This window comes from Enoplosus armatus, chromosome 23 (genome assembly GCF_043641665.1).
Source record: "Enoplosus armatus isolate fEnoArm2 chromosome 23, fEnoArm2.hap1, whole genome shotgun sequence".
Classification (NCBI taxonomy): domain Eukaryota; kingdom Metazoa; phylum Chordata; class Actinopteri; order Centrarchiformes; family Enoplosidae; genus Enoplosus; species Enoplosus armatus.
The window spans coordinates 2,686,086-2,712,780 of NC_092202.1; the positions used below are offsets into that span (position 1 = coordinate 2,686,086).

General features: G+C 42.6%; 1 protein-coding gene across 1 annotated transcript in view; it reads left to right on the forward strand.

The window, feature by feature from the left end:
* col4a5 (collagen, type IV, alpha 5 (Alport syndrome)) overlaps positions 1 to 26,407 on the forward strand; it is a 40,517-nt gene extending 14,110 nt beyond the window's left edge. The window contains exons 2-52 of the mRNA XM_070929556.1: positions 4,632 to 4,688; positions 5,088 to 5,177; positions 5,532 to 5,576; positions 5,817 to 5,861; positions 5,957 to 6,019; positions 6,335 to 6,385; positions 6,490 to 6,516; positions 6,936 to 7,016; positions 7,280 to 7,342; positions 7,492 to 7,527; positions 7,708 to 7,749; positions 7,871 to 7,963; positions 8,470 to 8,523; positions 8,669 to 8,725; positions 8,891 to 8,935; positions 9,056 to 9,109; positions 9,214 to 9,255; positions 9,639 to 9,732; positions 9,881 to 10,168; positions 10,285 to 10,374; positions 10,682 to 10,752; positions 11,119 to 11,310; positions 11,399 to 11,567; positions 12,260 to 12,352; positions 12,469 to 12,573; positions 12,686 to 12,783; positions 13,229 to 13,379; positions 13,542 to 13,655; positions 14,571 to 14,579; positions 14,907 to 15,074; positions 15,592 to 15,681; positions 15,976 to 16,122; positions 16,260 to 16,358; positions 16,459 to 16,548; positions 16,767 to 16,906; positions 16,998 to 17,124; positions 17,290 to 17,469; positions 17,573 to 17,623; positions 17,724 to 17,909; positions 19,710 to 19,718; positions 20,709 to 20,717; positions 21,883 to 22,016; positions 22,164 to 22,236; positions 22,356 to 22,427; positions 22,567 to 22,695; positions 22,847 to 22,945; positions 23,231 to 23,443; positions 23,526 to 23,703; positions 23,790 to 23,904; positions 24,153 to 24,325; positions 24,565 to 26,407. Coding sequence (XP_070785657.1) covers positions 4,632 to 4,688; positions 5,088 to 5,177; positions 5,532 to 5,576; positions 5,817 to 5,861; positions 5,957 to 6,019; positions 6,335 to 6,385; positions 6,490 to 6,516; positions 6,936 to 7,016; positions 7,280 to 7,342; positions 7,492 to 7,527; positions 7,708 to 7,749; positions 7,871 to 7,963; positions 8,470 to 8,523; positions 8,669 to 8,725; positions 8,891 to 8,935; positions 9,056 to 9,109; positions 9,214 to 9,255; positions 9,639 to 9,732; positions 9,881 to 10,168; positions 10,285 to 10,374; positions 10,682 to 10,752; positions 11,119 to 11,310; positions 11,399 to 11,567; positions 12,260 to 12,352; positions 12,469 to 12,573; positions 12,686 to 12,783; positions 13,229 to 13,379; positions 13,542 to 13,655; positions 14,571 to 14,579; positions 14,907 to 15,074; positions 15,592 to 15,681; positions 15,976 to 16,122; positions 16,260 to 16,358; positions 16,459 to 16,548; positions 16,767 to 16,906; positions 16,998 to 17,124; positions 17,290 to 17,469; positions 17,573 to 17,623; positions 17,724 to 17,909; positions 19,710 to 19,718; positions 20,709 to 20,717; positions 21,883 to 22,016; positions 22,164 to 22,236; positions 22,356 to 22,427; positions 22,567 to 22,695; positions 22,847 to 22,945; positions 23,231 to 23,443; positions 23,526 to 23,703; positions 23,790 to 23,904; positions 24,153 to 24,325; positions 24,565 to 24,646 — 4,983 coding nt within the window. The 3' untranslated portion in view covers positions 24,647 to 26,407. The remainder of the gene's footprint in view (positions 1 to 4,631; positions 4,689 to 5,087; positions 5,178 to 5,531; positions 5,577 to 5,816; positions 5,862 to 5,956; positions 6,020 to 6,334; positions 6,386 to 6,489; positions 6,517 to 6,935; positions 7,017 to 7,279; positions 7,343 to 7,491; positions 7,528 to 7,707; positions 7,750 to 7,870; positions 7,964 to 8,469; positions 8,524 to 8,668; positions 8,726 to 8,890; positions 8,936 to 9,055; positions 9,110 to 9,213; positions 9,256 to 9,638; positions 9,733 to 9,880; positions 10,169 to 10,284; positions 10,375 to 10,681; positions 10,753 to 11,118; positions 11,311 to 11,398; positions 11,568 to 12,259; positions 12,353 to 12,468; positions 12,574 to 12,685; positions 12,784 to 13,228; positions 13,380 to 13,541; positions 13,656 to 14,570; positions 14,580 to 14,906; positions 15,075 to 15,591; positions 15,682 to 15,975; positions 16,123 to 16,259; positions 16,359 to 16,458; positions 16,549 to 16,766; positions 16,907 to 16,997; positions 17,125 to 17,289; positions 17,470 to 17,572; positions 17,624 to 17,723; positions 17,910 to 19,709; positions 19,719 to 20,708; positions 20,718 to 21,882; positions 22,017 to 22,163; positions 22,237 to 22,355; positions 22,428 to 22,566; positions 22,696 to 22,846; positions 22,946 to 23,230; positions 23,444 to 23,525; positions 23,704 to 23,789; positions 23,905 to 24,152; positions 24,326 to 24,564) is intronic.
* The last annotated feature ends 288 nt before the right edge of the window (positions 26,408 to 26,695 follow it).

Here is a 26,695-nt window from a genome sequence, read left to right on the forward strand (position 1 = left end):
AGGGCAGTGTGTATAGGTGTCTAATCATCAGTCTTTGATGAGCAGGGGAATTCCAGTCTCGCCAGTCTAATCCTCGGGTGCATGCCTTCCGCTCGCTCCCTCCTCTTCCTCCTCCCCCCCCCCCCCACCTCACCCACCCTCACCTGCCTCACCTCTCCATCACTCTGCACACACCTGGCTTCTCTTTCTCTTTTTAATGCAGTTATTGTGCGAAACTCCACCCCTGAGATCCTCCTCCACCGTCTTTCTCCATTTGTTTTCACACTCTAGTGGTTACTGGTCTGTTTTCATCCGTGGTTTCCAGCTGTTGGGCTAACAGTCAAGTTTAGTTAGCTAGTCGCCCCAAATCACATTTAATTGCATGATATTAACTGTATGCATGTAAATATACGCTGCCGAGTTGAGAGAAAATAAAGGGGTGATTCTTTTAAAACACAGATTTAGCCAAGCACCAACCTCGGGGGCTGAAAAGTGAAGTGCCTTAAACCTGCATTCCTTCTAATGGCCAGCAGGGGGGGGCGAGTCTCCTGGCTGCAAAAAGGAGTCAGATTGTGTAGAAGTCTATGAGAAAATGACCCGACATCTCACTTGATTTATCACCTCAGTGAATATTTTCCTGATGAGTTCATGGTCTCAGTCGCTCGCTTCAAGTCTTCTTCAACACAGCGTGATGTTCATTTTGTAAATTATGGTCCCATTTAGCCAGGTGCGGTCAGGTTGCCGGTACAGGTAGGCATCCTCAGATCCCCAGCTCCACCTTCTCGTCCAAATATGGTCACTTCTGGTTCCATAAAACCAAGATGGCGACGGCCAAAATGGCAAACTCAAGGCTTCAGAACGGCTAGGTCCCCTTCTGTTATACAGTCTATGGATACAGCATGAAATAAGAGACAGATAGGAGCAGCTTTGCCACTTAAAACCGTAAAATCAACCCTGTGTGAGCATAAATTTAGGTTACTTTTCAGTTATTTGCTGCCTCATCTTGACCCCGAGTTGTATATGTCGAACATTCACCCCCAAGTGACTCTATATACTCCGGTGGCGCTGAGCGGGCCGGGTCTACCCCCCCCCCTCAGGCCCGATCGCCGGGTTGGCGTGATGGAAAATAAAGTGGGACGGAGGTGAGGAGAGAGAGCGAGCGAGGGAAATGATAGAGAGAGCTAAGAGAGACACACAGACAGAGAGAGTGGAGCAAATATCTGCAGCTCACTGACCTCTCTAAGTGGATTACATGCCCCGTCAGTGCTGTGGGGGTAAACGAGAGGGTAGAGACAGGGAGTGAACACACAGAGAGAGAGAGAGATGCTTTTAACACTGTGTTTAGGCACATTTTTAAACCAGCTCATTTCTGCTCTCTGCAGTCTGTCGTTTTAGCACAAAGGGCAACAGATTGGTAGTAAATAAACACGTCAGTACGCAGGGCAACACCTCAGCCTGCAGCTAACATGCTAACAAATGCTAATAAAACGCACCGTAAAATTCAACCAAACGAACTGTCGCATGAAATTACTGTGTTCAGCCTACACAGAGACAATTTAGCAACAGTTTGCTGTTTTATTAAATACATCATTAATATAACTTTTATGTTAAAAAATTATTATTATTATTATTATTATTATTTAGCTGCAAGCTGCTGCCCCATAAAGTCAAATATTTGCATCTGTGGTCAATTTGTGAGACATCTTTTATTATTAATTATTTACTCTTTATTTTTTTCATATCCTGTAGTTGTTCAGTACAAGATGAGAGCTTTGCGGAGACATCATATTTTAAAATCAGCTGTTTATGCCGTGCGTACTATTTTTCATCGATGGACGCAGCTTGTTTTGACACGCCTCTATCCTAAAAGTGTTTCTTCTCGACCTGTTGGAGGCGAAGTTCATATTTACGGTTAATTTGAGCGTGAGCGTCCTTAAATTTGCCGCTTTGAATCCCTGAAAGAGTTGCGGCTGGTTTAAGTGGAAATCTCCACAGTCTGAGGGAGCGCCGGTGAATGTTGTAAACGAGAGCATGTGAGCCGTGTCACGCTTTTCTGGATAAGTACATGTCGATGAGTGTAGAGACGACAGAAAAACAGATGAATGAATGAAGAGAAAGAGAGACGGAGGTGAAACGAGTGCGAGCTGCAGGCCTGGGCGTGGGAGAGACCAGACTGCATTGAGCTGAAGCAGACCAGAGACTAATCTGGAGATTCAGGGCTTGTAAAAACACCTCCACACACACACACACACACACACACACACTTGACTACCCATGTGCAAATGTATTCAGGCATGTATGTGTGTGTCTGTTGGTAACCCGTCAACCCTCAGATAACAGTTTGCACTCGCTTTGTGTTTATAGCCAACATGCGACACTCTGCGTGTCTTTTAATCCAAAACTCCTGACTTTGACATGTGTGTGTTGCACTTTCTGGCCTCACTGGGAATCAAACCGTCAACCCTGGCGGCTTATAGTGCCTTGCTTCAGCCCCCGAGCCTCGCAGGAAGACAGATAAGCCGCTACGTACATCGCTGCGGTCGTCTATCAGAGCACAGATCTGCGTGGTGAAAGAGGATTTTAACAGTCTGTCAGTCTGTGGTTAACACCTGGTTTATAACTGTGGACACATCCTGTACTCACACACACACACACACACACACACACACACACAGGAATGTGACAAATGTAATGTATACACATGTACACACTCTCTCTCTATCTATATGTGTGTGTGTGTACAAACAAAGGCCACATGCTGTAATAAACTGCGTGGCAGCTTTTGTAAACTGTTTACAGACTTTGCAGAACGTAAAAACGTGTGTTTGATTACAAAAAATAAGATATATTAGAGAGTAAAACATGAGAACAAAATGATAAGTAAAAGTTCAGAACTTTATAAAAGTGGATGAAGGCTGCAGCTGATTATTTTCATTGTTGATTAAGATGTAGCGATTGTTTTGAAAAACGTTATTTTGCTCGACCAACAGCTGAAACCGGAATATATTCCATTTAAAATGATATAAATCAGAGAAAAAGCATCAAATCATCACATTTGAGAACCTGAATCCTGCAAATATTTGGCCCTAATAATTGTCTTAAATGATTAACTGATCATCAAAACTGTTTCTGTCGACAGATTCGTTGTTGTTTAAGCAATAAAATGGATTTTAAGAGTAGATCAGGTTTCATTCCACATTTAACACACACATGGAGGCATCGTGTAACTCTCTGTATTGCAGTATTCACGCTGTACACGCTCCCATGTTGACCTTTGACTTTCCCGCCTCAGAGGAAGTGTTATAAAGTTGTCAGAGAGGCCTGCAGGGAACCTGATACTGTATGCAGTGAAGTGTTGAAACACACACACACACACACACACACACACACAGGATAGAAAGACCTACCAGCAACTACAGCTGTGAACAGCTGTTTTTACCTCCTGTTACTCCCAGTAGATTAGTAGTAAATTGATGAAGACATCATTTGGTCATTTGCTTGTTAGTTGTTTTGTGGTGGAAAGTAACTACGTACATTTACTCAAGTACGGTATTTAAGTACAAATTTGAGGTACTTTACTTGAGTGTTTCCATCTCATGCTGCTTTATACTTCTACTTCTGAAAGTACTTTTACTTAAGTTAAGGATGTGAATACTTCCTCCATCGCCGGTCGTTTTAAAGTCCACGCCTGTGAGGTGACTGTTTTTGGAGTCAGTTTGGGAGTCAGTATGTTGTCACCAAACAAATAACCTCCCTCCGATGACCTCACTGTGGGAACCGCTGGGCTGAGCTGCCAAATATGTGTGTGAATCTGACCCATTAAGTCCTTCACACCTCTCCCTTTTCAACACTTTACTTGGTCGTAATCCACAATCGTTTTGCCGCTTTCAGCTCCTCAGTTGTGGGGATTCGCTGCTTGTCTACTGTAAAAAAGTAGTAGAGATTATTATTATTATTTATTATATTATATTACAGGCCGGGAGTCCGCACCGATCAAATAAAACAGGAATACCATGAAAACCATCGACACAAACAAGGACACACAAAAGGTTTTTGCAGACACAGAAGAATGCTGACTTGTCTGCCGGTCCGTCCTCTCTCGTGCGCTCTCCGTCTTTCTCACAACCTGCCTGCCTGGCATGCGTGCAATCGATGCCCGTCTGGCATTCGCTGTGTCAACAAGCATGGGAAAAGTTAATCAACAGCTTGGCACTCGTACTCCCATCCCTCCCTCCCTTCTAGTCTCCCCTTTAACCCTCTTCTCCGCAACTGTCTCGCTCTTTGAAAAGAGATAATTTTGTTTTATTTTAGATAAAAGCTTTTTGTTTCGCTTGGGGTTTGGTTCCTCGCTGACCTTGCACCTGTCATCTCATCATCAAACAAAGCTGCAGGGAAAACCACCACAGACCTTCCTCCTCCTCTGTGGGAAGAAACGCAGCCTGCGTGCAGCGGTGCTGTAGCGTAATGATGGAGCGCCCTCTGGTGGTCACTGCTTCCATAAACCTTTAAGGTTTTAGACCCCTTTGGGTTTTCTTGACATGGTTTCATTCGGATCCAGTGTACATTTAAGGTGAATCGTCTATGGTTTTGTCTGAAGGGGTTTTGTTTTAGCAACAAACATCGTCATCGCTCTTCCTCTTGTCGCCCTACAGGCTTGCCACGGATGTGCGGGATCCAAATGTGACTGCAGTGGAGTAAAAGGAGCAAAGGTAGGCAAAACGACACATAGATACACGATGCACAATGTTCAATATGGAGGAACTCACAAAACAAATGCAGCACAGGACTGTTTGTGCACTGATGCATACAGACAAAACAATTACAGCTGTGCAGAGTTAATAAATAAATGGTTAATAAATGGTTTATAAGTCACTATAATGTTGTTGTAAGCAGATATAAGTGTTTAGTATTTGTCAACAATTGTAACTTGGAGGTTAAGCTGTTGATAAATACATTAATAAACTCTTACATCTGCTTACAACTACATTAAAGTGTGTTATAAATGAATAGGGGGGGTTATGGTGTGTAGGACATATGTGGGAGGAGAAAGAAGTAAATAAGATAAATATCATAATCCACAAGTTCTGTATCTGTGTCACTGTGTGCAGGGTGAGCGGGGTTTCCCAGGTCTCACCGGACAGCCAGGAGTCCCAGGATTCCCCGGACCTGAGGGGCCGATTGGACCCAGAGGAGAGAAGGTGGGTTTCAGGGTCAAGTTTGAAGTTCAACAGTTTAATAACAGTTCAGGTTTTACTGGAACAGATGAGGGAGGAGGCAGAAAGTTGAGAAGAGAAAACCTCACTTTGGTTTGGGCACAGAGGACACATTTGGTTCCATTTCTAGTGAGGATGAGGACGGGTTTTAGGGCCACTCCATGTAGGCATTCAGCTAGAAAATGTAGGTTTGACTACGGTGGGGCTTCATTTAAAATGTTTTATATATTGCAGTATTGCAGTTTTGGTATCATCCCCAAAATCTTTTCCATGAAAGATTGAATGAAAGATTATTAATCTAATCTGGTTTAATGGCTGCGTGTCTGTTCTTCCTCTCAGGGTAGCGACGGACTTCAGGGACCATTTGGTCCTAAAGGAATAAGAGTAAGTATATAATTTTTTTTTTTGCTGTCTCTTCTCTTACAAACAGCACTTTAGAGACATTGTCATACTGAGAGAAAAAAACTCTCTCTCACCAGATTTACTCAGACTAATCCCAACACTGAAGATTTTTCAGGTTGCAATACCCTCCTCTGACCAGCAGATGTCCACATTTCACCTTATCTCAAACAGAGTCTACAAGCTCAATCTTCTGTGTTTGACATATTACTTTACTCCTAACAGGGGCCTTCTGGATTGCCAGGATTTCCAGGAACACCAGGACTTCCAGTGAGTTTCCCTCATCCTCTAAAATCCTACTGAAATACAGGACTGCATGTGGTAGCATGTGTGATGTAACTTCCTGTTTACTTCCTGTTTCCCAGGGTCTGCCGGGGCAAGATGGACCTCCAGGCCCAAGGGGAGTGCCAGGTTGCAATGGGACAAAGGTATCTGATGAAGTTTTGTAACTGAATGATCTGGCTCTCCTTGAAAAACTAACTGATATTTTTAAAGGATAATACTGAGCAATCATTTTGCATCAAAGCTAATTTGTGAATCTTTACATTTGGTCATATTTTTTTCCCAGAAGTGTTAGATTTTCTCGGTAGGTATTATTCTCACATTGGAAAAGCTTCAGTGATGCCATGAAATAAACCTTTTATGGCCTTCAACAAAACACATCTAAACTCAAGGTCCACTTACTAGCTTTTTGCAAATCAAGTCAAACCACTGTGTGTTAAATGTCTTCTTCTTCTCTCCAGGGTGATAGGGGTTTCCCAGGAAACTCAGCCCCCGGACAACAAGGACGGCCGGTGAGTTTGCAGCAGTGTCTGTTCATTATCATACCGTTTGACACAATAGTTAATCAATCTTCTCCTGTAACATCCTCTTCTTCTCTTTTTCTTCTCCTTTTCAGGGTCCACCTGGTCTGCCAGGACCAAAGGTAAATGTTTCAGACTCGCGTTCAAAGCTTTTCAAATGTTGTTCTGTCAGTGTTTGCTGAGGCAGTCGTCATTTTAAAAGTGACCCTGAAAAACATAAAAATGCACCTATTTGTCTTATTTATATTAATTCTGTTCTTTAGCTGATTAGGTTTTTATTAAATCGATTTTATCAGAGGTTTTTTTTATGACCTTAAGCTTCCCATAATATAAAACTGTCCACTTTAATTTTGTGTTTCTGCCACTAGATGGTGCTGTTCTGTTTGGTTAGAAAGCCTCAAAAAGGCCGTTCTCATGAAACAGTATCTGATATTTTGAAGTGACAAACCTCAAAGAAATAGCCGATGCTTCTTAGCCTCTTGTTCGTGTGCAGCTGACGTCTCATGACAGTTTCCTCTGGTTGTGTTTTTCTGCTCTACAGGGAGACCCAGGTGATGTGATCTCCACCAACCGTTTTGGAGAGAAAGGAGCAGTGGGATTACCTGGATTGCCAGGAGTTCCAGTGAGTTGTTGTGTATTTAAACCTCTTAAAACTCATTCTGTGCTGCCAAACTTTGTTGAAACCCACTTTAAACTTTAGTTTAAGTTTCCAAAGATAAGACATTGAGTCTTGGGTTTGAATATTTCACACTGTAAACTTCATACAGCTTCATATTATCGAAGAGCTGGAACAAACTGATAGAGAATATATATGTGATGCTGTCAGACAGTGTAAAAAAGTTTAAAGCTGCATAAGATGTATGACGTTGTTCTGTGTGTGGACAGGGCTCTTCCGGACCGCCCGGTTTGCAAGGTCCTCTCGGACCTCCAGGACCCAGAGGCTATGAGGTAAAGATGGCTGCTGCAAAACATGATCTCACTGTCGAAATGTGGATTTTATGTATGTTTTCTTTTCAGTAGAATGAACATCTGGAGCAATTAAAGTTGTTGAAATGAACTATAGTCCAACAATGTTGTTTTCTGGTGTTGTTTTCCAGGGTCGTCCAGGTCCTCCTGGTCCTCCTGGACCAAAGGTGAGTCCGAACCTTGAGGAATCAATAGAGAAACAGATTTTAAATTGATCTTTTGTTGTTATTTCGCCAAAAGAAATTAACAAAACAATTGTGCATTTGCCCTACATGAATCCTTTTCTCATCCCATTGACATTTAAGTATTCTGAAACTGAGATTTTGTTGTTGGGCTTTCTCAAACAGGGAAACATGGGATTGAACTTCCAAGGACCCAAAGGAGAGAAGGTATTTACTTACTTTACTTATTTAAGTTTGTCATCATCACCAATAAGAAGCTCAAACCTCCTCTGTCCATCCTTTTCTGAATTCTACTTTTGAACCCTTAATCTCATCTGGTGTGACACAGGGTGACCCTGGTTTACCAGGACCTCCTGGTCCTCCAGGACAAGTTGGAGAACAGAAGAGGCCACCCGAGACAGAGATTCAGAGAGGAGACAAGGTATTGACACCAACCTTGCATTATAAGTACACCAGGTGGTATATATGAGTGAGGGAGCATTTATAAGTTTGTTTAGACCAAAGTTCAAGACTTTCTAATTAAGCTGCAGCTCGTTTGGTCGGCTCGACAGGTGACAACAAAAAAAAAGTTGAAATTGATCATATAGACAACAAATATTTTTATATATTTCCATGAATGCGTCAATTTTTGCATATGTTTTCTTAAAAGTCCTCATCTTTGCGAAACTTTCTACATACTATGATGTATATAAATGAATATAATAATGTGATAATGTAAGGCCATTTATTTGCACATTTAAAAATGGACTGAGTTTCAAGAACGGCTGAATTCTGCAACCTTCACTTCAACCACATGATGGCAGCAGATCATTTCTGCACCTGTTACTCCACACAGTAACTCAGTACATATATAGACACTCAATTAGACTTAGTATCTCTCATATTTTTGCACTTTGAACTTTTCTCTTTTGTGTGTTTTCTCTGTAGGGTGACCCAGGTCTTCCAGGTCCCCCTGGTGATTCAGGCTATCCAGGACCTCCTGTAAGTATATATTCCGACTTGTAAACATCATAATGTTATTGATCCACATTGTAGGAAGACCAGAGATCAGTAGTGAGCTACTGTATGGGGAAAAAAAGGCCTGTATTTAACAGCCATGTTGTTGACATGTGTTTTGTCATTGTAGGGTCCCTCAGGCGGCCAGAAAGGAGACAAGGGAGAACCAGGAGAAGCAGGCAAACGAGTGAGTTCAGTCCTTCTGGAGTTAGGTTGTGGGGACTTTCATTGACGTAATATTTTCCCTAACCCAAACCACAACCATCAGTTTGACCCTTTCCCACGGCTAAGCTTAATTCTAAAGTATTTAAAAACCATGCATTCTTCTTCATCATCATTCTTTTATCTGCAGGGCAAACCAGGCAAAGATGGCGACCCGGGTTCTTCCGGCTTCCCAGTGAGTTCTATCAACATACTTGACAATTGATGACACACATATTTTACTGTTTTATACCAAACCTTTTTAAATCTCTTATTTACATCTAACGTCTTTCTTTTTTTACTTGTTCACTATCAGGGAATCAAAGGAGAATCAGGCCAGCCAGGTCCTCCAGGCAGGGATGGAGAGAGAGTAGGTTTTCTCCAACTTTTTTTTTTTTTATGAATTGTATTCAACAAGTCAAACAGTGATGTCATGGATTGTTTTAATTACTTCCCCTTGTGTTCTCTTTTTAGGGAATAAAGGGTGATCGTGGATACCCGGGCCCACCAGGAGTGGTGTGTATTCTACATTTTTCACACTGAACAAAATAATCTTGACTCAAGATCCCCTTTTAGCTCTTTCTGGTGCTCTCAGTAGGACCCCATGGCCTTCATCAGCAGATAGATTTTGCTAAGTTGTCTTGGAGATTTCTTTCTCTCCATTTTGCAAATTCGTATTCACGTCAGGGAAACTGTACGAAGGATACTCTGCAAGTGCTGTCCTCAAATGCTCTCGGCCAAGGCACTTACAATAAAACATTGTATATATATCGTATATGTTTATGATCTTTATTTTTACTTTATTTCATTATAAAAAATGTCAAATAAATTTGAAGCCATTGAGCCAGTTAAGTGATCGCTTTCTTCTGAATTTACGTTATTTCTGATTGTCCCACCAGGTGATTGGCGGGCAGACAGGTGGTCGGGTCGGTCCTAAAGGTGAGCCCGGATTCCCTGGAACACCTGGACTCAAAGGAGATAGAGGACCATCAGGTAAACACAAACACACTCACACCGACACAAAACATTTACTAGACCCAATGATTAGTTGAGAAAATAATCTGAAAATGAATCAGTAATGAAAATAATTGTTAGTTGCAGCCCTAGAGGTTTTTTAACTTTGCCCTCCTGTCTTCTTCAGGTTTAACAGGACCTCAAGGAGCACCAGGACTTCCCGCTATTGGTGGTGGTGGTCAGCCTGGATCTCCAGGCTTCCCAGGAGAGAGAGGTCAGAAGGGAGAGACAGGTACTCCAGGGCTGTCTTTGCCAGGTACCCCAGGACGTCCGGGGGCTCCTGGTGGGCAGGGTCCAGCTGGGCTCCCTGGACCTCCAGGCTTTTCCACAGCGGGACAAAACTGCATCGCTGGAGAGCCTGGGCGTCCCGGCTTACAGGGAGAGAGAGGTTACCCAGGAGAGACGGGCCAAAAAGGTGAGAGAATACAGAGATGCTAAGATTTCTGTCAGATCTAATAACTAAAATGTCATGTGAAGTGGATTCAATTTGAGATATTTTAAGAAAACACTGACCTTAGTGATCTGTTTCAGGTGACAAGGGTGACACCTGTGTGAACTGCTTTGGCGGCACCAGTGGCATCCCAGGACCCCCAGGACCAGCAGGACAGCCCGGATTCCCTGGTAACCCCACTTAACTTTCTTCTCAACAGACTCCCACATGAGTCATTAACACCTTAAAAAGTATTTTTAAATACTATCTGTTATCACCTTTATCTGATTTTTCTTCAATTTCTGTGGACGAACACTGATGTTAGCTCGTGTTAGCTAATGTTAGCATGACAAGAGGGAAGTAGGTTTATGACATAGCAGCCTTGTTTCTGCTTAGCTGTCTAATTGTCATCCACTAAGAGCAATGTAAATATATAGCATATTGGACATTATTCTGTCATTATTAATGTATTTATAATCCCCCCCCCCCCCCAATCAGGATCACCTGGCTCCCCAGGTGTCAAAGGAGACAGAGGATTTCCCGGAACACCTGGTGCCGTTGGACCACCTGTGAGTACATTAATAGCACATATCATCTTAGAACAGATATTCACGACATAAAAATTGTAATCTGGAGATTTTGGTGCTAAATTGAACACAGTTCCTTTGGGTGATGGCTTGCTTATCATTTTTTGTATCTTTAGTGTGTATTTATAAATGAACATGCTACTCTAAAGGTATCGTTTGAGCTTGAAATTAAGGTCATACGACCTTTGTTATTATCTCACATTAGTGGTTATAATATAAAGCCTAAATTACTTGATATTATCTTTCATGCCTGGCTATGAGTCAGAGTTTGATTGAACTCAAAATCAAAATGCGAAATTTTATAATCTAATTCTAAGAACAACATTTTCTTCTTCCTTTCCTTTCCAGGGATCCTCCGGTCCTCAAGGTGCTCCAGGATTCCCCGGAGAGAAGGGAGACCCAGGCGATGCCATCACAGTCAGCGGTGTGAGGGGAGAGAAGGGTGACACTGGCTTCCCCGGACAACCTGGTCTGCCCGGTCTGGACGGTCGACCCGGTCGCGATGGACTGCCTGGATCTCCTGGACCCAAAGGAGCTTCTGTAGGTGGCTTTCACTCAGTCCGCCCATCATCGTTCAGATTGTTCGATCCGTCCATGATGCACCTCATAACTAATGTGTGTTCGACAGGGCTCTCTGCTGGTGAAAGGAGAACGAGGGCTCCCCGGTGAGTCAGGTTCCCCAGGTCTTCCAGGAGACAGGGGTCCTCCAGGGGGCCCTGGCTTCGGACCTCAGGGACCTCTTGGAGAGAAAGGTGTGCAGGGCGTCTCAGGAAGACCCGGAGGTCCCGGCGCACCCGGTAAGAAGTCCTGCTGTCCACATCTGAGTATTTCTCTTCCTTCAACCTGCAGTAGCGCTGAATAAAAAATAATCTGTATTATAATATATAATACAATATTTTTGTATATTATCTCAATATGTATAATGTGACAATATTTTGGGCTATTTTCAGGAGGTATTTACTTGTTTTTAAAGGATATTCATCATTTTTTGTTACATTACACTTAATTTTATTAAAGTAGAAAACTGTTAGTTCTAATACGGTAAGTTCAGAAAATGTATTAAATAAGTAAAATATAAATTATAAATGTATAAATTCATAAGACAAGTAGGGCTGCAAGTTTGTTTATCTGCCAGTTATTTTCTCTGTTAGTAGTTTAGTCTTTTTTTATCGTTTGTGAACAACTGTTTTAATTTTCAACTTAAGAGAATATAAAAATCAAACATAACATTTCAAATGGATTAATACCCAGTACCAATTAATGATCATTAAAATACATTTTCTGCCAAGTTATTTCAGCTGTAAAGACAACATTCAAGCTACAGTATATCATAATATTCCAATAAGTATACTTGAACTTTAATCTGCTCACTGACGCCATCTTTGTTATCCATATTATTATCCAGTTGTCTTTCCCTTCGCTCTCTCTTTATAGTAACAGATCCTTTAATCTCACTGACCTTTTGCCTGTGCTTTCGCTCACCATGCAGGTACTAAAGGTGAACCAGGCCTGTCAGTGGCCGAGAAAGGCTTACCAGGACCCCGAGGACTGGATGGCGAGTCAGGACTGCCCGGATCACCAGGTACACAATTATTATTTTTCAGTAAAGGCCTTTTTTTTTTTCATGCTCTAGGTAACCTGTAACCAAGGTGGCACATGTTTCTGTTGTCTGATTGGCTTGCAAATTTCTGTTGTCAGGTAACCCAGGTCAGCCCGGACAGAATGGTTTCCCTGGATTACCAGGAGGGAAGGGTGAACCTGGACTACCAGGCATCGGACTCCCAGGACCCCCAGGAGCTAAAGGTAAAGACACCAATGAACAGTGACCTTCACGTCCTCTTCTCAGTACGTCTTAGGCCTCTTCCTTGTGCTTTTTTCTCCACACAAATTGTCTCACCTACTTCTTCCCTCACAGGATTCCCAGGTATCCCCGGCCAGCCAGGAGCTCCTGCAGGACCAGGCAGACCAGGAGTTGATGGACTCCCAGGCCAGCCTGGATTTCCTGGACCCAAGGTAGATAGATAGATGGATAAAGTACTTTATTAATACATATTGAATTTTAATAACAATAAACATTTAATGTAGTTGTAGGGCCTGTGTCTTCTAAAAACACACGATGCAAAGAGCAGAACCCACCAAACTTAGCTTATGTAGATGGATGGAACCAGATCTGTTTACACAAATCTTTACCTGTGTCCCCAAGAAACTACAAGTTTCTGCATTTATTGCTCCAAGAAGATGCAGACCAGTCCACAGTTAGTATTAAGTTGAAGAGAAAATAGGTGGAATAAAATGGAGTGGATGTGCTTGAAATGGTATTTTTGATATCAGATTTTTGAATCCCTATTTTACTTGTTTTTTTTTGATAAATGCAGTCCTGTTTTATTGTTATGGTTTAATATCTATCACAAAGTACCTCATAGAATGGCTTAACTGTTTGCCGCCTTCTGTGTGACAGGGTGAGCCTGGCTTTGGCCTTCCCGGACCCCCAGGTTTACCAGGAGTACCTGGATCGAAAGGTTTCCCCGGACTAAAGGGAGATTCTGGTTTCCCTGGCGGCCCTGGTTCATCTGGACGACCTGGATTTGATGGCGGCCCAGGAGTTAAAGGTATTGATTTGATGTTTGTCAAGGGATGTATGTGTGAGTGTGACAGAGTGCGAACGTGAGAAGGATTTGAGTGAAAACTATTCACCTATCCACCCAAAACTCATTATAGCCATTGAACAGTACACTGAACTGACAGTGACTCTCTCATCTGTCTCTGCCCAGGTGAACCTGGTACACCTGGTATACCTGGAGCTCGTGGTCCACCGGGATCCCCCTCCCTCGGCTCACTGGGGGCACCTGGACCCACTGGACCCCCTGGCCCGATGGGACCACCAGGTGAGATATATAAGGCTGAATTTTCCTGAGTAGCTTTTCTCAAAATTTAAAAAGATGATTTAGAAGAAGCTTGTTTGTGTTTTTACTGTATTTGTGCATGTTTTAAATATATGTTAGTTTGCTTGGTCACCCCGGACTGTGCATGACCACCCACTTATCCATGAAGGTGTCTGGATGTCATTTTGGTACAGGGGTTCAAACTATATATGATGCACTTCCCATGTGAGCACCCCAAAGCACCTGAGCACCAGTGTCACGGGTTTGTCTGATCAAGGTGTGTGTGCGGATTGAATGTGTGTGCATCACGGTGTGGTAAGCGTCCCTTAAACTGGGGAACTTTTCCTCACATCTTCATCTCGCCTCTGCTTTCACTGGAGCGCCACCTCTCGTCCCTTTGTGTTTAAGACGCCGCCAAATAATGTCATAGTTCTCTCACCCTTTTCTGGCTGCATCACCATCCTCCACGCTTTGTTTGTAGAGCTTTTGAATCACAGAGCAGCACGAGCCAGGCCTCAGCATTTTAACATCACTCAAGGCTCTTTCTTCGCGTGCACACCAAACGTTAACTAACCTCATAAGAGTTTCGGTGCACCAGTATTTGTGTCAACCTCTTAAACTCACACCACTCTTCCTTAGAATGTACACAAATCCACAAGCTAACCCATATCCAGCAAACTCTTCGAATACTCTGAACGTGCATTGGTTGCTGATCCTGTTACACAGATGACACCAAGTTTTTCTGTAAGAGCTTCGGTGCATATTCAGAGTGTTCGAGAACCGGCTTCATATAGACGTTTTAATGCATTTAATGCATTATACTTTGTTCTCCTCATCCCATCTTCGGCTTTATCCAACGCTCCGCCCCCTGCGCTTTGAAACACGCCCCTCCCTTACCTGCGACCCTCTGACGCCAAGGCGAGAAAGGTATTGTAACCCAATACTGGTGCTGGTTGAAGGCCATTTAATGGTGACACATCATACGTGACAATGTGTGATTGCGTTAGACTTTCAAATACACAGGAAAGGTGTCATTTGTGATATTAAGACTCTTTGTTTTGTTTCGTGGGGATATATTTTGTTTTGTGTTTAATGATTTGCTGCTTTGTCTACTGCAAACACACAATTACCTGCATCTTGACTGCATTCGGTAAAAAAACTCAATTAGTCTTCAAATCATTCATAACCTGGAAATCTGGAGTTCAACTATAGTTCCTGTATCCAGACAATGAAATATCGATATCATCATTACAGGATTCCCTGGATCGAACGGAGAGAAGGGAGACCCCGGTACTCCAGGTCTAGACATTCCAGGTCTGCCAGGAGACAGAGGAAGTCCTGGTTTCCCAGGTTCCCCAGGTCCACTTGGAACCCCAGGACCTCCTGGAGGACCTGGACGGGATGGTCTGCCTGGACTGCCAGGTAAAATATAATGCTAACATCATCAATCTGTATGACTTAGTAGCTAACTGTAAATGGCACAGGATAGGATAGCTGGTTAGCCTTCTGGCTAACTAATGATATGACAAGTGATTACTGCCTCCTCCTTCATATTTCAGGCAGTGTTTCTTTTATTGGTTTTAAAAACCCGAAACATTATACTGAGGTTTTTTGTCAGTATCATTTTGCAGTGTTTAATAAAGAATGATGAAAGAGGTATGAGAAATTACATTGACCAGTGAAAGCTGGTTTTCGCTAGCTGACCAGCTAATTGACCAACTGCGAAGCTGGCTGGCTGGCTAACTTGCTAAATATTTAGGATTTTAGGATTTGCTGTCTGGTTATTTAACTGACTAACTGTCCTGCTGGCTTGACTTAACTTACTGACTGGCTGTTAAAATATGACCATCTTGCTATAGCTGTGTGAATGAGGGACTATGTAATTGAATATTTTCATTTTTTTTTCATTTTCTCCTATCTAATATCTGACTGGCGGCAGGTCAGAAAGGAGATATGGGTCCCATGGGCCCTCCAGGACCTTCTGGAGGACCAGGAGGCCCAGGGGGATCTGGCGCTACTGGACTTAAAGGTATTCACACACAGTATGTCCCAAGTTACGTTCAGTATTAACGTAACTTGTTAAATAAATATGTGCTGAATTTTTTACATTTGTAAACACTGATTTAGATTTTCTAAGCCATGAGAAGGCATGTAAAATGATATTTTCATTTTACTAATAATTTACTGACAGAAAATGCACATCAATGAGCAGTGACACCAAATATATCACAAAAATAATAGAAGTCAAAATGGCGAACAAAGAATAACAAAGAACCTCGTTGATGGCTGCGCTAAACTCTGATTCTCACGTTCTCCTCTCCAGGTGAACCTGGATTCCCAGGCAGAGACGGTGGCCTCGGCGTTCCCGGTGGTAAAGGAGAAAGGGGAGACCCCGGTGTCCAGGGACCCCCAGGAGCCAGCCAGCCACCATCGGTCACGAAGGGATCCAAAGGAGATCCTGGACTACCAGGTACAGCTGAAAACACCTTCACTGCCTTTGATTTTGTCTTCAGTCTTAAGATCTTATTTTTCTCAGAAAGTATGAGAAAATATGAAACTCACTGTATTATTAAATACTCATTATATTCTTGTGTGTGTGTTCTACAGGTGCACCAGGTTTTCCGGGACAGAAAGGCATCCCTGGTCTCTCCGGTGACCCTGGACAATCAGGAACAGATGGACGCCCTGGACTGCCCGGACCATCAGGTATGGGTTTACCTTGCAACACACACTCACACATGCATACATTAATACACATGCATTCATGCAAATACATTTCTAATGTGGTGTTTCTATTGTGCTGCAGGTCTTAAGGGAGACCCTGGCATCCCAGGAGGCCCAGGTGGTCCTGGAGGCCCAGGACTTAAAGGCAGCATGGGAGAAATGGGATTTCCAGGTGGGTTCTATCTTCCATCTTGTAGTCATACTGACGAATGATCTTTAATGATAAACAACACTTAAATAATAATTTTACATATAACTGACTAATGGACCAAACATGATAACATCGGTCTTGATGTTGATTATTACGTGTGCCTTTTACTCGACATAAGCCACTAAAACACCTGATTTCTTTGTCATAAAAACTGATGTCACACTTTGATGATGTCACAGGACCGTCAGGGCAGAAGGGTCTACCAGGTCAGCCAGGTAGGCCTGGAGCCTCGGGACAGCCAGGAGGACCTGGTTTCCCTGGAACCAAAGGTGAACCAGGCTCTGCTGGAGTTGGACCACCTGGACAATCCGGAACCAAGGTACAGGACACAAGTACCATTGAAATTTCCTAGTTCAGAAAAACAGTGCAAAGTACAAATTTACGCTTCATTTTATTTATGCCTCTCACAGGGTGAACCAGGCCAGCCAGGGTTCCCAGGAAGTCCAGGACAGAAAGGAACTCCAGGATCATCCGGTCTCCCAGGATTACCAGGAGGGCCAGGTGTCAAAGGCGACCCCGGCCTCCCAGGATTCCAAGGTAATCTGCCGTTTGACTACAGCAGGTTTAGGAAAGACCCTCAGAAGTCATAAAAGCAGTTGTGCAGTTAATCCATTTGGACTGAAGCACTATAGTCATAGTTTTCTAGCTGCTAGCTAAAACAAAGCAACACTGACTGATGCATTGTCCATCTTCTCCGGTCAGGTGCTCCTGGTATCCCCGGTCCCAAGGGTCTCGACGGTGGGCCCGGTGCCCCAGGTCTCACTGGCGCTCCCGGTAGACCAGGAGAGTCCGGCCGACCAGGAGGACCAGGGTTGCCAGGAGAGAAGGGTCAGGCAGGTCGGGACGGGATCCCTGGACCAGCTGGAGTCAAAGGAGAGCCAGGTAAGTCGCTGGTCAACATCCAATTACTTAACTGTATATTTAAAATTGCCAACATGTGTTTGGTTGTTTTGATTTGAGTCACTTAACTTAATTTCTACTCCAGGGCTTCCTGGTTACGGTGGTCCCGGTCCCTCTGGGCTTCCAGGGTTGCCAGGTGAGTAACCACCCTACCATATATAACAGTTTTGATTGTTGTGATTATTGTCTCTGCACTGATATAACAATATCTACTTTATCTTTCACTATGTGTTAAGGTACAAAGGGAGACCCAGGTCTTCCCGGCCCATCTGGCAGTCCTGGTTTTCCCGGCACTAAAGGAGAGGCTGGTTTCCCCGGATCTCCTGGTCCTCCAGGTAACGGTGGCCCTCCTGGGCCTCCAGGACTGGCTCTGCAGGGCCCCAAAGGACTCCAAGGACCCCCTGGACCACCCGGAAGAGCAGGTAAAACACTTGGATTTAGTATTTGTCACCACATGTGCTGCCAAAAATTGCTGCCTGGTTTTCTGATAAACTCCGTCAGACCTAAATTGAGTGATGGTTTGTTTTACTTACCTACAGTAACAGGTAGGTGTAGTTTACTTTGTAGGATTGTGTAGATTTGTTAAATTCGGCATAATCCTGTGAGTACAGTTCTGAAACAGCACAAACATTATAGACGCAAACTAAAGAAAAAACAGTACTGGTGAATGATGCATATCGTGAATTGAGGTCATTCAGTTCACCTAACCAGTGAAAACCAGACAACAAATGGCAGAAACAGCACTTTAAATGTGAATGCTTTCACCTCCATGTCAAATGATTTGCATGGGACGTTGTTGCACCAATCGCCACCACCGGCGTTAAGAGCCACGTCACTGTTTTGAGCACCACCTGTCCAGTCATTGTCGAGAACACTGAGCACGGATGATAAAAGTTTGTGATGCCGTGAACACTTCTTCACTCCCCCAATCCCTTTTCACCAGGAAATGTTGGGGCGCTTCTCGTGCACCAATCATTGTTTGTCACCGGGGTTTGACCGAGCCCCCAAACAGAGCATGTGTTTACGGCACTTTGTTGTCTGTGTCATCATCCAGTTTTTCTTGTTTTTCTTTTATCCACCAATCCATCTGTCCTCATGTCTTCTCACCCCCTCGCCCTCTTCTCCTGATCCCATAATAATAAGGGAAGCTGTAATCTATCCATCTCTCCACAGCCGTGGAGTACTGTAGATATGTGTGTGTGTGTGTGTGTCCAGTGTTTGTGGTTGTGTTCAATCATCTTGAAGAAATGTTGGTGTGAAACAGTTGAGCCTCAGACAAACTCAAAAAACTCTCAACTGCATCTTAAGAATGGAATTCAAGATAGTTTTTTGTTTATTGAATTCAATGGGATTCAGATACAATTTTACAATAAAAGCCCCCGAAAACCTGGTTTCAAATCTTCACTATTTCTCGAGTACCTGATATGGCTAATCTAGGTTTCGGATTTATAAACAATAAATTTAAGAGTCCAGTTGAGAGTGTTGGGGTTTGCATCTTGCTCTGCTGTCCTGAATGTGTTTTGTCCCACCAATCAGTCATCTGCATGGACACTGTTTGTCCCAACACAAACGCACTTAAATATAACACAATGCTGGAAAGAGTGGACAACCCTGACAAAGCACGTTACACCTAATCCAATGGGGTTTGAAAGTTTATCAGTTTATCTGAACAAATCAACACCACCAAATTTGGAAATACATGTAGTAAATTAGGCAGAGTTCACATTTTAAACTGTAAAAATACATCAAAACATAAGCATAACATAAGGATATATGTAATTTATTATTTTGGAATTACTGTGCTAAAATTAGTAGATTAGATAGATAGATAGATAGTCTGTTATGACACAGCCTGTAAAATATTCATTTAAAAAAGAAGAATGAGTAAATGGCATTAAAACATGAACAAATCATTAATATTTAAATTAGGCTGATATGCATGTTTTCTCCCAGATTATAATTCTTAATTTTTACAGTAAATCCAACATAACTTGAACACACTAAGTCTGGACATTAAGATCTAGTCTGTCCCTTTTATTCATGTGTCCTGTTTAAAAGTAAATGTCAGCACTGACCACACACCAGCACTGTGTTAGTACTGGGTGTCAAGGTGACGAAAGGAAGCTATGACATTTTACTCCTTGTTTCCTGTGGCTTGGCCCCACCCACTGTGGTGTGGCCCCGCCTCTTCATGTGATGACACGTGCAACCGGCCATCGCAGGTCCCTCAGGTCAGATCAACGGCGTCCAGACTTCTACTGCACGTTCCTTTACAGTACCACTGACTGAGTTTAACCCCACTCTCTGATCTAGTGGGAACAAATTTCACCTGAAAACTGTTGGGAAATCACTGCATTTTCTCATTTCTGACTCTTTACTTCTTCCTAATGACTGTCTTCTTTCACTTTCTATGCACACTGATGGTAGTATAATGCACCTTTTTAACAAGTAAGCACCTTTTTCAAAATGTTTTTGTCTCATAATATAAAAAAATAACGCATCAGAGATTTTTAAACTCACAGTAGATTTCTGGCACAATTAGCATGTTATCACATGTAGGTAATCTAACATGGAGAATGTGTTATGTGTATAGCATCACACAGTTTGTGCACAAAACACACCATACAACTAACTCACCTGAAACATTAAAGCATTGTTTTTAGTTTGTGTCACATACTGTAATTCCAGTTCTGTTGGACATTAGCATAAAATATTTTTAAAGGTCATAAAGGTTTTGTTTTAGCAACTAGCAGTATCTCCCAAATCCCCAAATTTCCTCCCATTTCCTTGCTGTAAAGACTCTCTCCTGAGCCAAACAAGACTAAAGCAAAGCTAGCGGCTCTGTGAGGCTGCACTTAGGCACAGCGGGGCTTTGAGCGAAATGCTAGCATGCTACATGCTGCATTTGACATGGTTAACATCAGGTGTAACATTTACCATGTTCACCATGTTAGTTTAGCGTGTTAGCACAAAGTATTTAGTCATAAACCAGTATTGGACCATTTGAAAATTTGACCAGATGATGTCGCTAGAGGATAAGTTAAGGGAGTGCAGCTTTAGAAGTTAACATTTCGTGGCTACTTAAAGACAAAATATCTCTGTCGTTGTTTAGTCTGACTGTGTTTCGGTACTGATGCTTGCTTTTGCCTAAACCTCCTCTTCTTTTTTGCCCTGTGCTGTCAACATGGCTCCGCTTTACCTGGGAAATCTGGGAACCCTAGGTCCTCCAGGTTAGACTCCAGTGGTTTTAACACATGCTGTGGAACATGCTCTGAAATGGGATTTGTGGGGAAAATGAAGGGCGATGTTTGAAACTTTTTGTTTTGGTTAAATACTTACATTGATTTATTGCCTTGAACATGCATTTATCCCTGAACCCTGATCTACATGATGAATACATTGTTTAGTATTGTGACATATTGGTCTGCTTTAATTAGGAGCAACATATCACGGAGAGTGTGTGAGAATGAGTAAGAATCAGTTCAAATGTGTTGATAATTAACATGTTGGCAGCTGTGTTTTAATCTGTCTTTACCCCACAGGACAGGCTGGACTGCTCATAATCACCTAAACACATACATAAAAGAAAACATATACACATTTAATCTAATTGTGTTACTGTTGTGCAAGATCGTCTTTACATGAAGAGTTTCATTCTGATGTTATCTCATCATTTTGAGGGAACAAAATTGTGTTTCGTTTTCCTTTTCTCGTCTTTCTCCTTTTCTATTTCTGAGAGACAAGATAGAAAGTTTATCTGAGGTAAAGCTACTCAGTAGGAACCAAATGATCTCATTGGTGGATTTAAGGCTTGGTGTGCGGAGCTACACGGCAAAATTGAATAGCAAAGAATGAACCCAAATTTGTCTAATTTGGGAATGAAACTCCTCAGTTTTGTGTTGCAAAGGTTTCCATGAATGAATGGAGGCTGTGTAGAGTACATTTCTGAGCTACAGAAGTTGATATCTCAGATATCCATTTGGGAATTATGTTGTTTAATTATTTTAACATAGTATATAGTAAGTGCAAGTGATTTGTAAATATACAATACGCAGATGACCTGCTCTTATATTTGTTTATTTCACGTTCTCAGTGGCTGCATTGTAAAAAAACAAGGTCTGGGTCAGTTCATTTTCCATTTATGCAGTTTAAAATATGAAGCAAGAATATAGTTTATGACTTCTTTTTCCGTCATTAAGCTAAATTTAGCCACTAGATGGCAGCAAAAATGTCTTAATAGAGTTGATGTAAAGAAAGAAAATCCCTATTTTGAATTGATAAAAGGAAACCAAACTGATCCCAACCCTGTTGAGAATGTAAGAAACTTGTATGTACAACCGTATTGTGTTATTTCTCCATTATTCTGTACCTGACTTTTGACGTTTGCGTATGAAGGTGGACCTGGCCCAGAGGGTCCTCGTGGGCCTGCAGGAAGTGGCGGCGTGAAGGGAGAGAAGGGTATTCCCGGTTCTCCTGGCCAGCCAGGCTTCCCTGGACAGAAGGGAGACCCTGGTGTTCCCGGATTCCCGGTAAGATAATTGAGTTACATTTGCTAAATATTGTCTGTAGAACTTGAAGGATCTAAGAAACGCATAGTTAAAGAATTTCTACCTTAAACCTTTTTTTGGATTGAATGTGATCGTCAGCAGAGATGTAACTGGCCTCTTTCTTTCTAGGGTTCCTCTGGTCTTCCGGGTGCTTCTGGTGTGAAGGGAGATATTGGTCTTCCTGGCGTTCCTGGATTCCCTGGTTAGTCCACAATACTGTAACAGCATTCTGATTCTTCCTGCTATCTTAAAATGTATTTTGATGTTATGCGTTCATCATAAGCAAAGCCCAAAGATTTGTTTCATTTGTGTTTTTGCCAGGACCAAAGGGAGACCCAGGACTCCCCGGTGGCAACGGCCCTCAAGGAGATCCTGGAGATATCGGACCCACTGGTGGGTGAACACACCTTTTCAGTTACAGTGAATAGTGAGCTGAGATTGAGATTTCATTTAAACTCAGTTTAAATGTCTTGTGGAGTGTCAGACATTATTTCAAACTGATTATTTTTCCTATGTAACATTTGACCTCTAGGCCCCCCTGGTGACCCCGGTGTACCTCCAGCTCCCATCGTGGTGAAGGGAGAGCGAGGACCCCCTGGTCCTCAGGGCCTGATTGGTGGTCGGGGATCACCTGGTTCTCCTGGGCGTGAGGGACTTTCAGGTGGGTAAATGGTTGGATGGACTCTCTGATGGGATCTGATGATGGTTTCAGTTGATGATGAGAAATTATAAAGTAAAATTTAAAGTAGTTCTAGCGTCAGATATGGTTTGGTCAACTAACAAAGAGGACTCTTGTTTCTCCCTGCTATCAGGTCAGCCTGGTGAGCCTGGGGATTCTGGTCTGGAGGGTCCCCCTGGCTTCAGCGGCCCACCCGGCAGGAAAGGAGACAACGGACCCGCTGGTCAGCCTGGTGAGTGAAACAGGAACCAGACATGCAAACCGTCTCAACTCACCACAACACATAGACAGAAGCACTATTATTTTGAGGTGACGAGTGATGACATAAGGCTGATTTTGCTGCCACCTAGTGGTTGAAATATTCATCTTGTCTTAAGTTGTAATATTAACTAGAAACATAATGGGACTTTTTCAGCAGTATTTTGCAGATAAGGAACTCTCTCTGATACCTAAGCCCCTACTGTAGTCCTGTAGCTTCCCATTTCTAATATACTGTCTACATTTCCTCTCATCTTAGGTCAGCGTGGCTACCCTGGTCCCCCTGGTTCAGACGGTCCACAGGGTCTTCCCGGTCTTCCAGGATCAGTCTCTGCAGCGCATGGCTTCCTCATCACCAGACACAGCCAGGGTCAGGAAGTTCCCTACTGTCCCGAAGGAACTAGCCTCATCTACGACGGCTACTCACTGCTGTATGTGCAGGGCAACGAGAGGGCACACGGACAGGACCTTGGTACGAAGGACTTGCTGGTTTACTAAGCCTTTATTAGACCAAAAGGTTTTTGCTACAACCTTTTTGCTGTCCTCTGTTCCAGGCTCGGCCGGCAGCTGTCTGCGCAGGTTCAGCACCATGCCCTTCATGTTCTGCAACATCAACAACGTCTGCAACTTCGCCTCTCGCAACGACTACTCCTACTGGCTGTCCACGCCGGAGCCCATGCCCATGTCCATGGCCCCCATCACTGGAGAGGGCATCAAGCCTTACATCAGCAGGTGAGGGTGGAGAGAGAGAAGAAGAAGTAAAGAGGGAAGTGGGAAGATGTAGGTGTTTGATTTTACATATGTGTGTGTGTTTCTAGGTGTTCAGTGTGTGAAGCTCCAGCCATGGTGATTGCAGTCCACAGTCAGACCATTCAGATTCCCACTTGCCCTTCGAATTGGGAAGCTCTGTGGATAGGATACTCCTTCATGATGGTAGGACATTACACATTATTATATAACCTGACAAACCTGAGATGCTTAACCCAACTTTTATCCCAACCTTAACCTAAACCTAGTTTAGCCACAACACCAAGTCTAAACCCTCCAACAGCTCACATTGAGTTTTACACCATAGGATAAGAGAATCGTGAGAATCATGTTTATTTTCCCTGTACACATTTATGTATTCTTATCTCATCTATGCAGCGCAATACATAACCAGTCTTCTCTCTCCTCCCCAGCACACTAGCGCGGGTGCAGAGGGGTCCGGTCAGGCCCTGGCCTCCCCCGGCTCCTGCCTGGAGGAGTTCCGCAGCGCTCCCTTCATCGAGTGCCACGGCAGAGGGACGTGCAACTACTATGGCAACTCCTACAGCTTCTGGCTGGCTACTGTAGAACCCAATGAGATGTTCAGGTACAGATACAAGTGCCAGCACGGCGGTTTAGTGATCAGAGAAGCTGTTAGTGACAGTTAACAGGTCAGGTTCCAGCGACAGCAAAGTGCTCTTTAGCAAGAAGCCCAAACTGATTACTAAGACAGAGTAGGGTTACATGAAATAATAATAATCAAAATGCAGCCCCAAACTTAACATCATTATATGTATATACATTTTCTATCTATCTTAACCACCTTTTACCCTTTCGCCCTCACAGGAAGCCCCAGTCGGAGACTCTCAAGGCGGGTAACCTACGGACGCGCGTCAGCCGTTGCGTAGTCTGCATGAAGAGGACGTAACGGCACAAGGCAACGAGCAAACCGACCGTTGCCGGGGACGCCTGATCAATAACCAGAGATGATTGGATGACGGGGGACAAGTAGGGGGGGGTTGGTGGTCACAGCGACGGATATACCGTCACCATGGTGACAAGGTGGAATTCCAATGGTGCATTGTCTTCCGGCAAAAAAACAAAAAACAAACTACAACTTGGTGCTACTGTGCAACACAGCTTAAAAAAAAAAAAAAGAAAAGAAAAAACTGACGTAAATAAATCTTACATTTAGTCTTTGTTTTTCTTAAGAAGTACCTCAAAATGAAAGCAGAAAAATATCCACTAAATGGTGCCATGATGGATGTGTGACAACAAAAGTTAGATTTTTTTCTTTTCCCTTCTTTCCCAAAAGGATCACTGTTTCCTTTCTCTTTTTAAAAAAAAAAAAATCACTTTTGACGCAATGAAAATGTGATACTGTACATCCATTTCTAGACAGAAGTGCTCTTCTTTTTTTTCTTTTTTTTGTTTCGTTTTTGGCCTTATTGATGCGGAGTGGATGGTCTCCACGGTTACCAAATCGGCACTTTGACTTCGGAACATCCAAGATGAGAGACGCACTGACGATGAGCTTTCCTTAGTGAGACTGACTGCCTTTTTTTTATTACTAGCTCTTCATTCACACACTCTTTCTCTCTCTTTCTCCGTCATTTTTCTGTCGTTTAACGTTACATTTGGTGGTACTAACCCTGCTGTAGCCCGCCTTCTAACCATCAGCCTACACCTTCTTTCTCTTACTTTATTTTTTTGTAAGTAATAAAATGTGTATATTGTGTAAAACACCTTTTTGTTTTTAGTGTATTAGGTCCTGAATCTGTACCAGCTGTTTGTTATAAGACAATTTTCCAGGTTCTTTTTAGCTGACACACTCACGCATTCACACACAAACACACACTCATTCATTCACTTCATTTATCACTGACACACGTCGACTCAGATATTGTACAAAGTAAGGCTTTTATGAATGAAACAGTATTTTATATATAATAAATATATATTTGAAAAAAGAGGATAAAAGGTATATAAACTTTATTCGGCTGTGGGGAGATTGTTCACTGTTTTCAAACACAAACAAAGGTCAGCATTTCACCGAAATATAAAGCTAACTACTGAGCACAGACAGAGCCATTTTCCCTAAAACATAACAGTCTTGTATGATATTAACGATGCCAATCGCTTAAATCTTTTGTATTCAATTTGTAGAAGTAATAAATGTTGAACTGAAATAAAGGGGATTTGCTTTTAGGTAGTCTAATGATTGGGGAATGTTACAGATATTTGTGCAAAAAGGATTTGAATTAAATCTTGGCTCCTTGATTAGAACAAACGTGATATTTGTTTTGTGTTTTTTAACATTTCCAGGTGCTGGGCTTTGCTGTAAAAAGGAGGGCCTGAGGTTTTGGGGCCCATTTTGCACCCCAAAACCTTCAAATCCACTTTCGCTGGCTTGAATTTGTATCCAAAATTGGTTAAAGTGTTCACACTCGACTCTGTTGAAACACAGGTTGAAGTGTCTGTACATTTAAATCAGGTGTAACGGTCCCTGATGTGACGCTTGTCTCACATCAGGTGTACAGACTCCTGATGGTACTGTAAGTCTACAAGAGCTGTTTTAGGGGGGAAGAAATGTTTTCCTGTGATTTTATTGTTATTTTTATTTTTTCAAAACTGCTTTTATGAATTCTAATTTTGTCAACCTGGGGTGCGATTAAAAATGTGTATTTGTTTTTTGTTTTTTTTCTTTTTTTTTTGTTTATTTTTCATGTTATGTTATCCAGAAGTTGTTATAAACTTTTAAGACTGAAATAAATATTATGTCCAAAGTGCTGTCTTCTGAAAACGTATTATGACCAATAGCAGGTAATATAGTAGAATCTCCTACAGCGGAAAAGCAGCATCATGTACATTTTAATTTATTCCAACATTACTTATTTTAATTTTATATAATTCAGCCATGGAGAGAAAACAAAACTTGTTCTTTTCCTGTATAATCTGATCAAATAAATAAATAAGA